Source organism: Bubalus bubalis, chromosome 16, assembly GCF_019923935.1.
Source record: "Bubalus bubalis isolate 160015118507 breed Murrah chromosome 16, NDDB_SH_1, whole genome shotgun sequence".
Lineage (NCBI taxonomy): Eukaryota > Metazoa > Chordata > Mammalia > Artiodactyla > Bovidae > Bubalus > Bubalus bubalis.
Window position 1 is genome coordinate 61,543,691 of NC_059172.1, and position 13,709 is coordinate 61,557,399.

The 13,709-nt window shown below is 51.0% G+C and overlaps 1 protein-coding gene across 5 annotated transcripts in view; it reads right to left on the reverse strand.

The window, feature by feature from the left end:
• Positions 1 to 11,058: 11,058 nt before the first annotated feature.
• Positions 11,059 to 13,709, reverse strand: part of TTC12 (tetratricopeptide repeat domain 12) — a 47,282-nt gene continuing 44,631 nt past the window's right edge. For 4 of the 5 annotated variants that reach the window (XM_044929740.1, XM_044929742.1, XM_044929741.1 and 1 more), the window contains 3 exons: positions 13,311 to 13,410; positions 12,311 to 12,536; positions 11,059 to 11,213 (listed from right to left, as the gene is read on the reverse strand). In XM_044929740.1, the coding sequence (XP_044785675.1) occupies positions 11,138 to 11,213; positions 12,311 to 12,536; positions 13,311 to 13,410 (402 nt within the window). In that variant the 3' untranslated portion in view covers positions 11,059 to 11,137. The remainder of the gene's footprint in view (positions 11,214 to 12,310; positions 12,537 to 13,310; positions 13,411 to 13,709) is intronic. The other variant, XM_044929743.1, reaches the window with a different exon arrangement.

Here is a 13,709-nt window from a genome sequence, read left to right on the forward strand (position 1 = left end):
GAGCCCACTGGGGCCGCTTGTCTAGCCTCCTGCTGCTGAACAGACCGCGTTCCCTGGCTGCCCCTGCAGATGCTGATCTTCTTTTCTCAATGACTCTGGTTAAGCAGCAAACAGCCCAGCTATTTGGGAAGTCTGTATTTCAAAAACACCATTCCTGCTTCACTTACTGACCTGAATTTGAATTCTGACAGTTCTGAGAAGGAAAAAAAAGGAGGGGGGGCACTTTCTAAAATACTTTTTTAATGATCCAGAGCCTCAGATGTGTGGTCTAACTAGGACTAGAGATCCTAAACTCATCGCATGTTCATGGAAGAGGGTGTTCCCAGCAAAATCTAGGGAAAAGATGAGAGCAAGTCTAGCGCTAGTTATCAGAGGTTATTCACTGGTACTCAGAGGGGAGTCATACCTTTCACTGACTGGGTAAATAGGGCAGGCCACATTTCTCCTGATGCACTTCCAAACTGCCCTTGGGAGGAAAAAGTCATGGCTGAGTTCAGTAGAAATAAAGCCTGTGTAGAGAGGTTCTGTTTCATCAGAAATATCATCCCTCCATGTATAAACTATAGTCCTGACAGCACTCTCCAGAAGTCTAAAGTCTTCTAAATGCTTCCTTTTGCTTGAAGGACACAAGGCACCTTGCCATACCCAGACGCTGGAGTGATAACCCCTGTAATCCAAGGGCTGGGGTTTGGAGGATTCTTGCCCTCAGTGGATGTTCCTCTAACCCTTGAGGCCAGGTTCATGAATCAGGGGCCAAGATCACATTAGCTCCAAGGAGAGTTTTTGTTCGAGTCTGATTCGTTTGTTGCCCTGAAGCTTCAATGTGTCTGCCAATGCAGGAGATGCAGGAGATGCAGGAGACGTGAGTTCAATCCCTGGGTTGGGAAGATCCCCCAGAGAAGACATATGGGCTACCTGCTTCAGTATTCTTGCCTGGAAAATTCCGTGGACAGAGGAGCCTGAGTCAGACACAACTGAGCGACTGAGCACCCACTGAGAATGGCCTGCTATAATTATCAAAGAAATTAGTGAGGAAGTATCATCTATTTCATCCAAAGTCATTTGATATTATCCAGCACAGTGCTTCCCTGGTGGCTCAGATGGTTAAAAAAAATCTGCCTGCAATGCAGGAGACCTGGGTTTGATCCCTGGGTTGGGAAGATCCCCTGGAGGAGGGCATGGCAACCCACTTCAGTATTCTTGCCTGGAGAATCTCCATGGACAGAGGAGCCTGGCGGGCTACAGTCCATGGTGTTGCAAAGAGTCGGACATGACTGAGTGACTAAGCACAGCACGGTAGACAGCACAATGCTTGGCTCATAGAAGGTGCTTGATAAATACTTATTGAGTGAATGAGGAGTTTTTCAGGATCAAGCTGTTATTTAAGTGACCTTGGCTGAGGAGTTGCTTCATGTAAGGACAGACCCTGGGCTTCCCCAACCCTGTCTGGGGGTGCACAGGGTGTCTGGAAATCTGAAAACCTCCATTTCTCAAGACAGTGCCCCACCCTCTGTGCTGATGCCGCCTCACGCCTCCGGTAAATGTGTTTGCGAATCAGATGGAAGCTAATCCTTATCGGTGGGGAGATTTAAGCTGTTATCTAACAGACTGCTGATGGATTAGGAAGGGTTTCAGATAAAACCTTCAAGGGGTTAGAGTTTCATTTTCTCCTCATGCTAGGGGAGAAGAACCGCTGCTTCACTGTTGCCATGGTTTGGGCCCAACAATGAATGAGAGGAGCGGCAGGGGTGGGTGCTGGGCAGTAGGGTTCAAGGGAAAGGCCGGATTCTGGTCCTGGCCCAGCCACGGTTTCCCCAGGAAATTCTGGACGAGACATCGAATCTCTGGGCTTCTCTTTCCTTTGCTTCAAATGGAAGATAACAATACCTACCTGACAGGGGTATTATACACATGAGATGAGAGCAGTGACATGAAAGCCCTTTAAAGAAGATAAAAGTACTTCCCTGTGTGAGGCTATTATTTTCCTGCCATGAGAAACAGACGGCAGGGCTGAAGCCAGAGACACAGGACTGTTGGGTGGGACGTTTGATAGGGCTCTTTGGCCTACATTTCCTTAGAGCGTAACAGGGAAGAACCTATCTGACTTTAAATTGGAATCTGTGTCTTTTACTTTAATCTTCATAGTCTATCGTTTTTGCTACAAGTTAACCACTAAAGGGATATTGCCAATAGCTTCAAGTATACATGATGGCCCATCTCTGGGAACCTTGCCTCCCATGCCTGAGCATGAAGCTAAAATACCTTTAACTCACAGGAAACATCCTGATCAGGCTTACCTGGGAATGAATGCAGGCAACAAGAAATTAATACATGCCCACCGAGGTCTGGCTGGAACCAGGAAATATTTGTGACAGCTTATTGCCTTTTAAACTTTATCTCCTCCCCTACTCCTCTCTGTTTCATAAAAGAAACAAACATCCAAACCCGGGCAAGATGTTTCTTTGGAACACTAGCCCACTATCTTCATGGTCTGCTGGGTTACCAAATAAGGTGGCTATTCTTTGCTCTAATAACTCATTTCTCAATTTATTGGCTAGTCATGTGGTGAAGAGATGAGCGTGGACTCAGTAACAAGAGGAAACACAAAGTGGGACCTTTGCATTCTATTTGTGGATATTATGGTGAAGAAATGTGCAGCAGGAACTCCTCTGAGGAGTGGAGGACTGAGAGGCTTGACATCCAGACAAGATAATGTGACCGACAGCCTGGGAGACTAAAGCAAAAGTCCTTTACTTTAGAGGACAGGGACACAGGGGTTTGTGTAGGTTTAAATCTCCCCTTTTCTTTGATATGCCTCAGTCTTGAGGCAGAGAAGGCAATGGCAACCCACTCCAGTACTCTTGCTTGGAAAATCCCATGGATGGAGGGGCCTGGTGGGCTGCAGTCCATGGAGTCGCTAGGAGTCGGACACGACTGAGCGACTTCACTTTCACTTTTCACTTTCATGCGTTGGAGAAGGGAATGGCAACCCACTCCAGTGTTCTTGCCTGGAGAATCCCAGGGACGGGGAAGCCTGGTGGGCTGCCATCTCTGGGGTCGCACAGAGTCGGACACGACTGAAGCAACTTAGCAGCAGCAGCAGCAGCAGTCTTGAGGGGAGCACATTCAGGAAGAGAAAGGGAATAAAGATTTGGATAGACAGGTTAATCAGAAACTCAGCAGAAATCGACTTCAGGGGTAGATCTTCCACCAGTTTTTTGACCTCTCTGCACCACAGTTTCCTCACTTGTAAAAGGAGAATAATTATAATACCCACCTCATTAGACAGGATCTGAAACCTGTATTTAATGAAAGGTATGTGCCATTTTTATTGTGTCAAGACTTTGAGGATGTCAAAGCTTTAAGGAAAGGGAATAAGGTCTTTTATGGGGAGGAACAGTAGAAGCAGAATCAAGAAGATGGGAATGAACTGAATATTTGCAGACAAACAAATGGGGGGCTGGCCTAAGAGAAGAGAGGCCATGGTGGGGTGCTACCACTCAGCAAATCTTCCTCAGGCTTCTTTGAGGTGCTGGAGCACCGCAGTGAACCACAAAGGCGTGGGAGTCACGGTCAGTTCTGTAGCCCGGCAGGAACCTATGGGGCCTTCGTGGAAAAGATGCCCCCACCCTACCATGTCCGCTGCTGGCTTCCTGTATGTAGAAAAACTCTAGCCTCCTAGGCCTTCCCTGAGTTCCAAAGAATACACTCATCAGAAAAGTGAGAAAATGCAGAAAGGAAAACAGTCAAGCAAGACAAAATAACAGTAATTTAGCCATTAAACAAAGTCAAGATCCTTTAGTTCCTCCTCTGAAGTCATGTACTGTGCTTAGTTGCTCGGTCATGTCCGACTCTTTGCAACCCCATGGACTATAACCCGCCAGGCTCCTCTGTCCATGGGGATTCTCCAGACAAGAAGACTGGAGTGGGTTGCCATGCCCTCCTCCAGGGGATCTTCCCAACCCAAGGATCAAACCCAGGTCTCCAGCATTGTGGGTGGATTCTTTACTGTCTGAGCCACCAGGGAAGCCCAAGAATACTGGAGTGGGTAGCCTATCCATTCTCCAGGGGAACTTTCCAATACAGGTATCAAACTGGGCTCTCCTGCACTGCAGGTGGATTCTTTACCAGCTGAGCTACCAGGGAAGCCCTCTGCTGAGGCCATATTCTGAGTTCTAGCCTTTGAGTTGTTTTTCAGAGACTGAAACTCCTACTAGGTGAGAGAAGTTAACTGTGTGTTGACCACAGCAGGTAGACCCCAGACTGGAACCAGAAGGTTGATGATGTTAACTCCCATTACCTCACCACCGCCTAATCAGAAGAATGTCCACAAGCTGGTCACATACCTCCTAACTCTCCAACTTCACCCTTTCCCTGAAAGCCATTAGGGAGTTTGGGTCTTTTGAGCATGAGCTTTCTGGACTCCTTGCTTCAGTTCAGTTCAGTCGCTCAGTTGTGTCCACCTCTTTGCAACCCCATGGACTGCAGCATGTCAGGCTTCCCTGTCCATCACCAACTCCTGGAGCTTGCTCAAGCTCATGTCCATTGAGTCAGTGATGCCATCCAATCATCTCATCCTCTGTCGTCCCCTTCTCCTCTTGCCTTCAATCTTTCCCAGCATCAGTGTCTTTTCTAATGAGACAGCTCTTTGCATCAGGTGGCCAAAATACTGGAGTTTCAGCTTCAGCATCTTCAGGACTGATTTCCTTTAGGATTGATTGGTTTGATCTCCTTGCAGTCCAAGGGACTCTCAAGAGTCTTCTCCAACACCACAGTTCAAAAGCATCAATTCTTCGGCACTCAGCTTTATGGTCCAACTTTCACATCCATGCATGACTACTGGAAAAACTGTAGCTTTGACCACATGGACCTTTGTCGGTAATGTCTCTGCTTTTTAATATGCTGTCTAGGTTGGTCATAGCTTTTCTTCCAAGGAGCAAGCGTCTTTTGATTTCATGGCTGCAGTCACCATCTGCAGTGACTTAGGAGCCCCCCAAAATAAAGTCTCTCACTGTTTCCGTTGTTTCCCCACCTATTAGCCATGAAGTGATGGGGCCAAATGCCGTGACCTTCGTTTTTAGAATGTTGAGTTTTGAGCCAACTTTTTCACTCTCCTCTGTCACTTTCACCAAGAGGCTGTTTAGTTCCTCTTCACTTTCTGCCATAAGGGTGGTGTCATCTGCATACTGAGGTTATTGACATTTCTCTTGGCAATCCTTCCTTGGTGCCCTGCGATAAATGCTGCACTTTTCTTCATCACGACCTGGTGTCCCTAGACTGGCTTTACTGCACACTGGGGGAGCAGACCCAAGTCTGATTTGGTGACAGTACCAGGATATGACCCTGAAACCAAGCCAACTCTGAGGCTCAGTGAGATCACACCGCATGGGTCATGTGGTAAGGCCATGTGTAATTTTAGTAATATTTAAGGGGTAATTTTTAATTTGTACCTAAAACTTATGAATCATGACTCTTACTCACATCTAGTGCTAGGAATGTATATAAATCATATAATAGTTTAAAGAAAATAAGGTGAGTGCTTTATCAGCAAATTTTCAGAAAATTAAAAAAAGCCCTATGTTCTTCTTCCTCCCCCGTTACCCATATACTCACAGCACACACACCCATGCACACATCCACAGGCAGACACCCACATTCTCACACATGGTGAAGGAGTTTGTCCTTCATTCTGCAGGCAGTTACGAGAAGGTGCCTGAAAAGGGGTACGGCATAATGAAAGTGATCTTTAAGAGGATTACTCTGGCTGCACTGTGCAGGCTGGCTTAGAAGACAGAACGAGACAGGCAGATCAGCAAGGCGGCTATTACTATAAACTCAAGTTAACCAAATCCGGTGCCTGTCTTTTTCTTATTTTCCTCAATACTGATAATGTAGTGTGGAGTGCAGCAAAGTCTTATTGAATGCGTGTCTCAGTCCTTGACGCTCTCCGATGCATGCTTCCCACCCCATCTGGATTCCCTACCAGCCGTTCACACCAGCCCAGCCCCCCGAGTCAGTCTACATCCAGGATAACATTGAATCTGGAAGCCCTTCTGATAAAGATCCTCACATTTAAGAACTCAGGAAAAGAGCATACATGGCTGGCAAGGCAGGGGGCATCTGTGGAGGCAACTGATTCCAGTATAATGACAACAGCAATGTTAGTAACCATTTCCTGAGGGCTTACTGTGTGCTCAGCACGACGCTGAGAACTTTGCAGAAGTCATCTCATTCGATCCTCACCATGAACCCATGAAGTAGCCATCATACCTTCCCCACCCTACATTTGCAGACAAGGCAGTTGAAGGCATGACGTTCTAAGAGGTGAAGCTGGGCTTTGAACCCGGCATCAGGACACGGGGCACCTGCACTCCAGCCCCTGCACATCCTGCTTGCCGGAAGACCCTGTGGGTCCCTGCCCTTCCCTGTGCCTTGGTTCAGAAGCTTCTCACACACGGAGGACAGCTCACTGGGTCTTTTGGAGTCTTGATTTCCTCCTTTTTAAAATGGGGGACAGTGGCCTGGGCAACACATTTTGAACAGTGAATTGTATTTAGCAATTGAAATCAGATGGCTTCCAATAAAATTGACAGTGGATTAGATGGTCCCTGAATTATTTTCAGCCTGGACATTCTAGGAGCCTTTGTCCTCGTCACTCATTCTAATATTCCCCCTCTCTTAACGTGTCTTTGATCAGCCTAAATCCTTGCTGCATGGGAACTCATCCATTTTTATGTGGAAATTCATCTCTCAGCTGCAGAGAGATGAAGTCCGCCTGTGTGTGTGCCTGTGTCTGGGTGGACTTGTGGCTTGAGGGGACGTGAGGGATCTAAATGAGCAGATGGAGCTGCTGAAGATTAAAAGCACAATGTGAAGTTGGCGGTGGACATGTGACAGGGGAGTGATGCTCGGGCTGAGAGGAGTGGCACAGCTGCCAGACAGCCACCCTCACTCAGGGACGGGAGCCCAGGTCCGGAACTGGGCTGAACTGGGTGTGGGGTGGCTGGCAGGGCACAGAAGCAGGTGCTGCTCCCGCGCTCTGCTGGCACCCAAGGGCCCTCCCTCACCCCTTGCAGGAGCCGAGATCAGAAAGCAGTCAGAGAAATGGGATCGTAGCCTCAGGGCAAATTCAGACCAAAGGCCAGGCTGGCTCCAGGGAGAACCCATTCTTCATTTTGCCTTTTTAAAATTGAGATTAAACTAGAGGTCTTGACAGAATGTCATTCAGCAGGGCTTCAGATCACAGCCGCTCTGGGCTGCACTGGCATGGGGCGGGCAGCAGAGGCAGTGGGAGCTGTCACCTGTGGGTCCCGCTGTGACCTGCTCCTCCTTTCTGGGTGCTCAGTGCCGGGGGCGAGGTGGAAAGAACAACCAATATTCTGATGACTGGGGCACTGGAGGCACAGCCATTGGAATCAATGGGCTTTCTGGATTCTAAACTGAGGTCAGATAGCAAGTGGCAGGGAGCATCTGTTTGGTGAGGGGGAGTTGGGGCATTGATCCCAGCATCCACAGCCCTTTCTGCACAGGGTTCCCAGCCCACAGGGTCCTGCCCATGTAGACACAGCCTGGCTCCAGGCCAGGGAAGCCCCGGGCACCTTGTTCCTGGCAAGGAGCATTGTTGAACCTCGGGGAGCCCTGCTCAGAACCCCACCCCACCCAGGCCTGGTGCCTTCAGACCTCGCTGTCCACGGACGAGTCTTGAGGGATCCTCGAGTTTGCCGTTGGGTATAGGAGGGAGGGAAGAGCAGATTTAAGAGCCACATAGCTGCTTGCCTGCCTAGAGGTGAGTACCTAGGAGGGTGAACAGATTGCTGAGGGTGGGAGGGGGCAGAAAATCATGGCAATTTCTGGCTTAAAAATAATAGTCCCTCTTAAGAGAATGTTTTCTATTTACCAGTCACCTGTGCCAGGGCCTGCATATGGGTTAAATCCAAACCCAAGAACACTGTAAGTAGGGACTGTTTCTCCCATTTTACAGAGAGGAAACTGAGGCTTGGAGAAACTAGGTAATTTTTCCATCAGGCCATGTTTAGTAAAGGGAAGTGCGCTTTTTACTCAGAAGGGGTTAAAATCCAGGCTGGGGTCAAATTCTAACTCCCTAACCTACCTGCCAGGTGGTCCTGGGGGAGAAGCACCGATTGTCTTCACATCTTAGTTTCTTTACCCACAAAGTGAGATAATGCCCGGCTCACTGGGTCTTTGTGAGGCTTGCACGGGCTGGATCTTCAGACAGTCATGACAGTGTCTGAAGCAGACCTCAGGCAGGACTTTCTCTCTGCAGGCTGGCTGGCCACAGGTCCAGGACTGAGAGCCTCTCGCCTTGAAAAAGATGTTTTCCTCATCTCCGATTACTCTCTCCTCTTCCTGGGCCTTGTGGAACCTGCCTTTTCAAGGCATTCAGAAAATGAGAACTTTTGCTGAAAAAGTCACCTGGCCTCAGGAAGCTTCAGATAGTACTCTTCTTCTCTCAGTTCTCCAAGCCAGGAAGCTCTTGTCCTAACAGATCCTCAGGAAAGTGCCTGCGATAGCATGTCCTGCTCTTTCCTGTCACTTCTTCTGAAACCTGTTAACCTCAGTCCGGCCTTGCTACCTTCTCACACCGCTGGCACCACCTAGACTAGGATAGCAGTTCACCATCCAGGGCTTGACACCTCTGCGGTGGCTTCAGGCTGGTTACTCAGCTCTGTCTCGGTCGCATCTCCTGCTTTGGCAGGTGGGTCGTTTTCCACTAGCGCCACCTGGGAAGCCCTGTCCTACCTCTTTAGGATGGACAATCCCACTGCCCGTGGAACCAACAGACTGCTTTCCCAGAATAAGCCATGATCCTGAGGGTGGTTGGGACGGTGCTCGTGTCTCCTGGCACAAGGAGAGGTGCCCCTCCTTTGACATGTAGATCGTTTCCCTCAGGCTGCCTGGGAGCCCCGTGTGGTAGAGTGACTAGAGGCAATGAGACCAGGGAGGGCTGGCTCCGCAGAGATGGAGACTCCAGCGCGTAAACCATTTCTCTCCACCTGCGAGGAGGGCGCACCTCAGGTACCGCCAGACATTCCTGCAAAGCAGAGATGACGGCACTTGGCAGCTTCTCCGAAGCAAAGATAATAATATAATTTGACTTCCCCACTCTTTGGGGAAAGAGATTACATGGATAATAGCCATTTTCAAGAGCTGGGGAGGAGGAGAGCAGCCAGAGAGAGGGAGGAGGGGGAGGTGCCTGAACTTCAAATCAGAGAAGACAGGTCTGCTGGTTAGGGGCACAGGCAGCCTCCTCCATTTTTAAAGCTCCACTGAATTCTCTCCCCAAAACAGCAAATTTCGCAGCCTCTAATTTTCTTCTCTGTGCTCTGTTTAGCGGCAAGCCATCTCCCTCTGCGATTCAAGGGCCTCTTGAAGAGTGTTTGTTTGCACGATGGGACTGAATGGGCAAGTCCCAGCCTCTCTAAGGCGGCCTGTCACTTACCGGCCACCCAGGGACAGCGCTAGGGCAGCAGCACTCAGTGCTCCAGTGAGCCTGACCCAGAGTGAGATTCTTGGGGCTACTCGTTTCCTTCTAACCCCCAAAGTGCTAATTATCTCTCGTGGTTCCAGGAGCAAGTTCTTCACTGAAGCCAAGGGCTGTCTCACTTGTGAAGACCAATTTTGTTTGGGTGCATTGCATCAGATCTCTCAGGAGGAGGATTTCCTTTCCTATGCGGTCCAAAAATGTCCGGTTCTGGACTTCCCTGATGGTCCAGGGGCCAGGAATCCATTTGCCAGGGATTCAATGGGTTCAGTTTCTGGTCTGGGAAGATTCCACACGATGCAGGGCAACTAAGCCTGTGTATCACAACTACTGAAGTCCCTGGGGTCAGAGCCTGTGCTCTGCAATGAGAAGCCACCACAATGAGAAACCCACACACTCCAACGAAGAGTAGCCCCTGCTCGCCACAACCAGAGAAAGCCCAAAAGCCTGTGCATGGCAACAAGGATCCACCATGGCCAAACAAATAATTTTCTTTTTAAAAAGTCCAGTTCTGATTCCTTAAAGGACATGTGCTTACCCTTCCCCAGGTCCATCAAATTTGACTCAACTAACATCATAGTCAACTCCCCCCATCTCAAGATAAGAGCCTGGAAATCTCATATATTTGTGTAGCATTTTGCAATTCCTTGTGCCTTTACCTCCAAAACTTCATTTAATCTTCACAGTAATGTTGGAGATAGGTTGGACAGGTATTTCTCCAGCTTTTCCAAACGCTGCAACCAGGGCTCAGAGAGGTTAAGGGACTTGTCCAGTCACCCAGCTGCCAGGTAGCAGGGTAAGTAGGAGCACAGACTTTCGGAACTTTGGCCTGGGAGTCTTTGGCATTTGCTATACCATGAAGGTCCTGCCTCTGACCCTAAAAGAGCCAAGTGATTGTACTGAGAAGTGGAAGAGCAGTGGCACTTACTGGACTTTTTGCTTTGGGACTTGGGGTCCAGAGATGACCCGGTCAGTTTCAGAGTGGACTTGGGGCAACTGTAAGGGAGCAGTGCCTTTTGGGGATGGGGGTGGGAGAGCAAGGTGGATTAGAGAAATAGATTACATCTGTGTTTGTGAGAGTTCAGCGCACAAAGAGATTCCCCCTGCTTTGGCACTTGAAGATAGTTTAAGAGAAGGGTGTGTTACAGCATCCTTGCACGGGGTGGACAAAGGCGCCGGGGGGTGCTTGCAGGAATGATTCCCCTGAACCTCACAGAACTCCCTGCCAGGGAGCTTACCACCCACCACTCATCCCATTGAATTAAAGACTTCGTGCCACAATGGCAGGCCAAGCTCGAAGAGACTACTGCCTCGCAGATGTCACTAGGGCTGTGTCTTGGCACTTCAGAGCTGGAAAAGAGAGGTCGAAGTCACTGCTGAAAAACCTGATGGTTCTAGTGCAATGCCAGCAGAAAACAACAAAAGGGGCAGGACAGGTATTAGGTGAAATCTAGTTCCCAACTAGACCCATTACTAATCAGAGTCTGGGAAGGTCCCACGGCCAATGAAAACCAACCGGCGAGCACTCTGAAAATCCACGTTCCGGTCTGGAGCGCATATTCAAAAAGGCTTTATTAGCACAGGAACAACCAGAGTGAACGGTCATAGGCAAAACCCGCACGGACGCCTCGTCTCTCAAGAACTCTCCACGTACTTCATCATAGAGTTGAGAATTTCCATCCCGTGAAGCTCTCTCAGCAGAGCAGCAAACCTGTCATAATCAAAGCACAAAACTCCAGGACATAAATGCCAGGGCACAGACATCTGGCGCCCAGAGGCATCCCCCTGGCTCAGGAAGAAGCTGGCTGGGAAGGCGGGACAGGGCAGAAGCTATTTCCCTGAAGATCAAAGTAGGGAGCCCTCAGGAGGCCCAGGGAACACTGCAACACCCGCTGTGTGAGTGGGGAGCCCCCAGGAGGCCCACAGAACACGGCAGTACCTGCTGTGTGAGTGGGGAGCCCCCAGGAGGCCCAGGGAACATGGCAATGCCCACTGTGCAAGTGGCAGATGTGCCAGAGACCCACTGGGCCACACTCTCAGGGACTGCCCGGCAGGCTGCCACGGTGAGCCTGTCCTAGTTAATGCGCCTTGCTTTCTGTAGAAGAAAGCTTTCATCCGTTCCTTCCCTTTGAACAATCAGAACTTGGAAGGGCCTTAGGTGTGACCCAGGCCAGCTCCCACATTCTCCAGAGGAGGGATTGGAGGGTGAGGCTGGGCGAGAAGGAAGCGGGCTGGCCACAGCCTTTCCCTGTCCGTGGAAGGCACCCCTCAGGGGCCAGGGCTCCACACTCAGGCACACAGGCACCTTCCAGGAACACGAGGACCAGGTGTCCCCACGCCTCAGATCAGGACAGAGTGGAGTGGGAGCCGAGCTGAGATGGCATGGCCATGCAGAGGCTCCTGGCCTGGCTTGTCAGGTGCTCTTCATCTGGCTGCCCCCACCCACCCCCAGCACGCCTGTTTCTCCAGCTCAAGAATGTACCCTACAGGGCACTCTTCCATATGCTTAGGCCCCACGCGGGAAAAAAAAAATGAAGTTAGAGGTTTAATTGTTTCTGGAAAAGCAGAGGAGACAAAAAGGCAGGAGAGAGAGGTGGGGATGGTGCGAGGAGAGGGAGGAGGAGAGGAAAGAGGAGACTGCGGGAGCTGAGCAGAGAGAAGACGATGGCTGCTGGTGCCAGGAAAGACCCCTGTTCCATGCTGTGTCCCCTCGCTGGCTTCAGCCTGAGTGCTCCCCAGTGTCCTGGGTGGGTCAGTGGGGGGGACTTCCTGCAGAGAAGGAGCTGGGCTCCCCTTGGCCCTGCGCACCTGGGCTCCGCCGTGCACAGCTTCCCCAGGGCGATGCCCGCGTTCAGCTGCACGGCTGTCTGCTGGGCATCGCTGCCTGCCAGCTTCAGCAAGACGGGCACGATGTCCGTGGACAGCAGGGACGAGGCCGTGCGCGGCACCTCCATGCAGTTCCCCAGGCAGAGGGCGGCATTGCCCACCACGATCTCATCCTCCGAGTCCAGCAGCTGCATCAGAATCCCGAGCTCTATGGGGCAGAGGAGAACAGGCAGGGAGGCTGGCAGGGGGACGTGGGGGGTGGGCACGGAGAGGGGGCGGTGGAAGGCCGGCTATGTCACCCGCTTGACGAATCCCTACTGAGTGCTCCTTGGCTCCTGGCCATGTCTCTGAGTGGCCTCAGGAGCCCATAGCACTCAGCTGTCCCAGGAACGCCGGCTCGGCCTCAGACAGGTCTATCCTCTCTGCCTCCCGTGCAGAACCTCCCTGTTCCTCTCGACATCCCCTGACTGAGCGGGAGGCCGTGAGCCAGCGCCCTGGACCCACGGGGCCCGGGACAAGGCTCCACAGGGAAGGGTCCTGCTCCCCAGTTGGTGGGCCCCCTCAGTTTCCACCCACAAGGGGAACTGCCCTGCCCCCCCTGACAGCAGCAGTTTGGTGATTAGATCACAGCCGCACTGGACTCCCCGACACGCATGGTCACTGAGGTGTTTCCCCCGGGAAGGGAGAGGACCCGTGTTAGGTCGTCTAAGGAGAGTGCTTTGGAAATGATCTTAGTTCGAGCTGTTTCCCAGCTGAGTCTCTAGCATAGGCACGGGGGCCGTGAGCTTCCGAAGGCTAAGTAAAGGCTTCCAGAGCTGGAGGTGAGGTGACAGGGTCCCTGAACACAATGCAGGAGGGCGGGGAGGCATGGCACAGCCTCCTCGATCTCTCGTCCCTCCTTGCCCGCAGCTCCCTCTGCAGCTTCGAGTCTAGATTAACCTCCCAGTTAATGTGGGCTCTGCTTAATGAAACGATCACTTACTTTTATCCAGTCTTACCACTTCTTCTCGTGCTTCCTGATAACTGTTTGTGCAGATGGCAAGTATCTTGACTGCATAACGTGACGCAGTCTGGCCTCCTGCCTAGATTTCAGAGTGCAATGAAAGCAAGAAATCAATGCTATGGTTGTTCCTGGACAGAAATGACAGTGAGCAGCTGGGATTATGCTTGTGGCTTCTTAAACTCCTGACAGTGCGCTGCTGACAATATGGGTGCTTCTGGGCAAGGGGGCCTGGTGCCTGCTGGGGTGCAGGGTCACTCACATCCTCTGTAGAAGGATGTGAATGGAGGCCTGTCATGGACACAGCCCGCAGCCCCGCTATGAATGGAGGCCTGTCATGGACACCTGAGTAATTATCTGTGGAAGGTTTTAGGAGTGAGG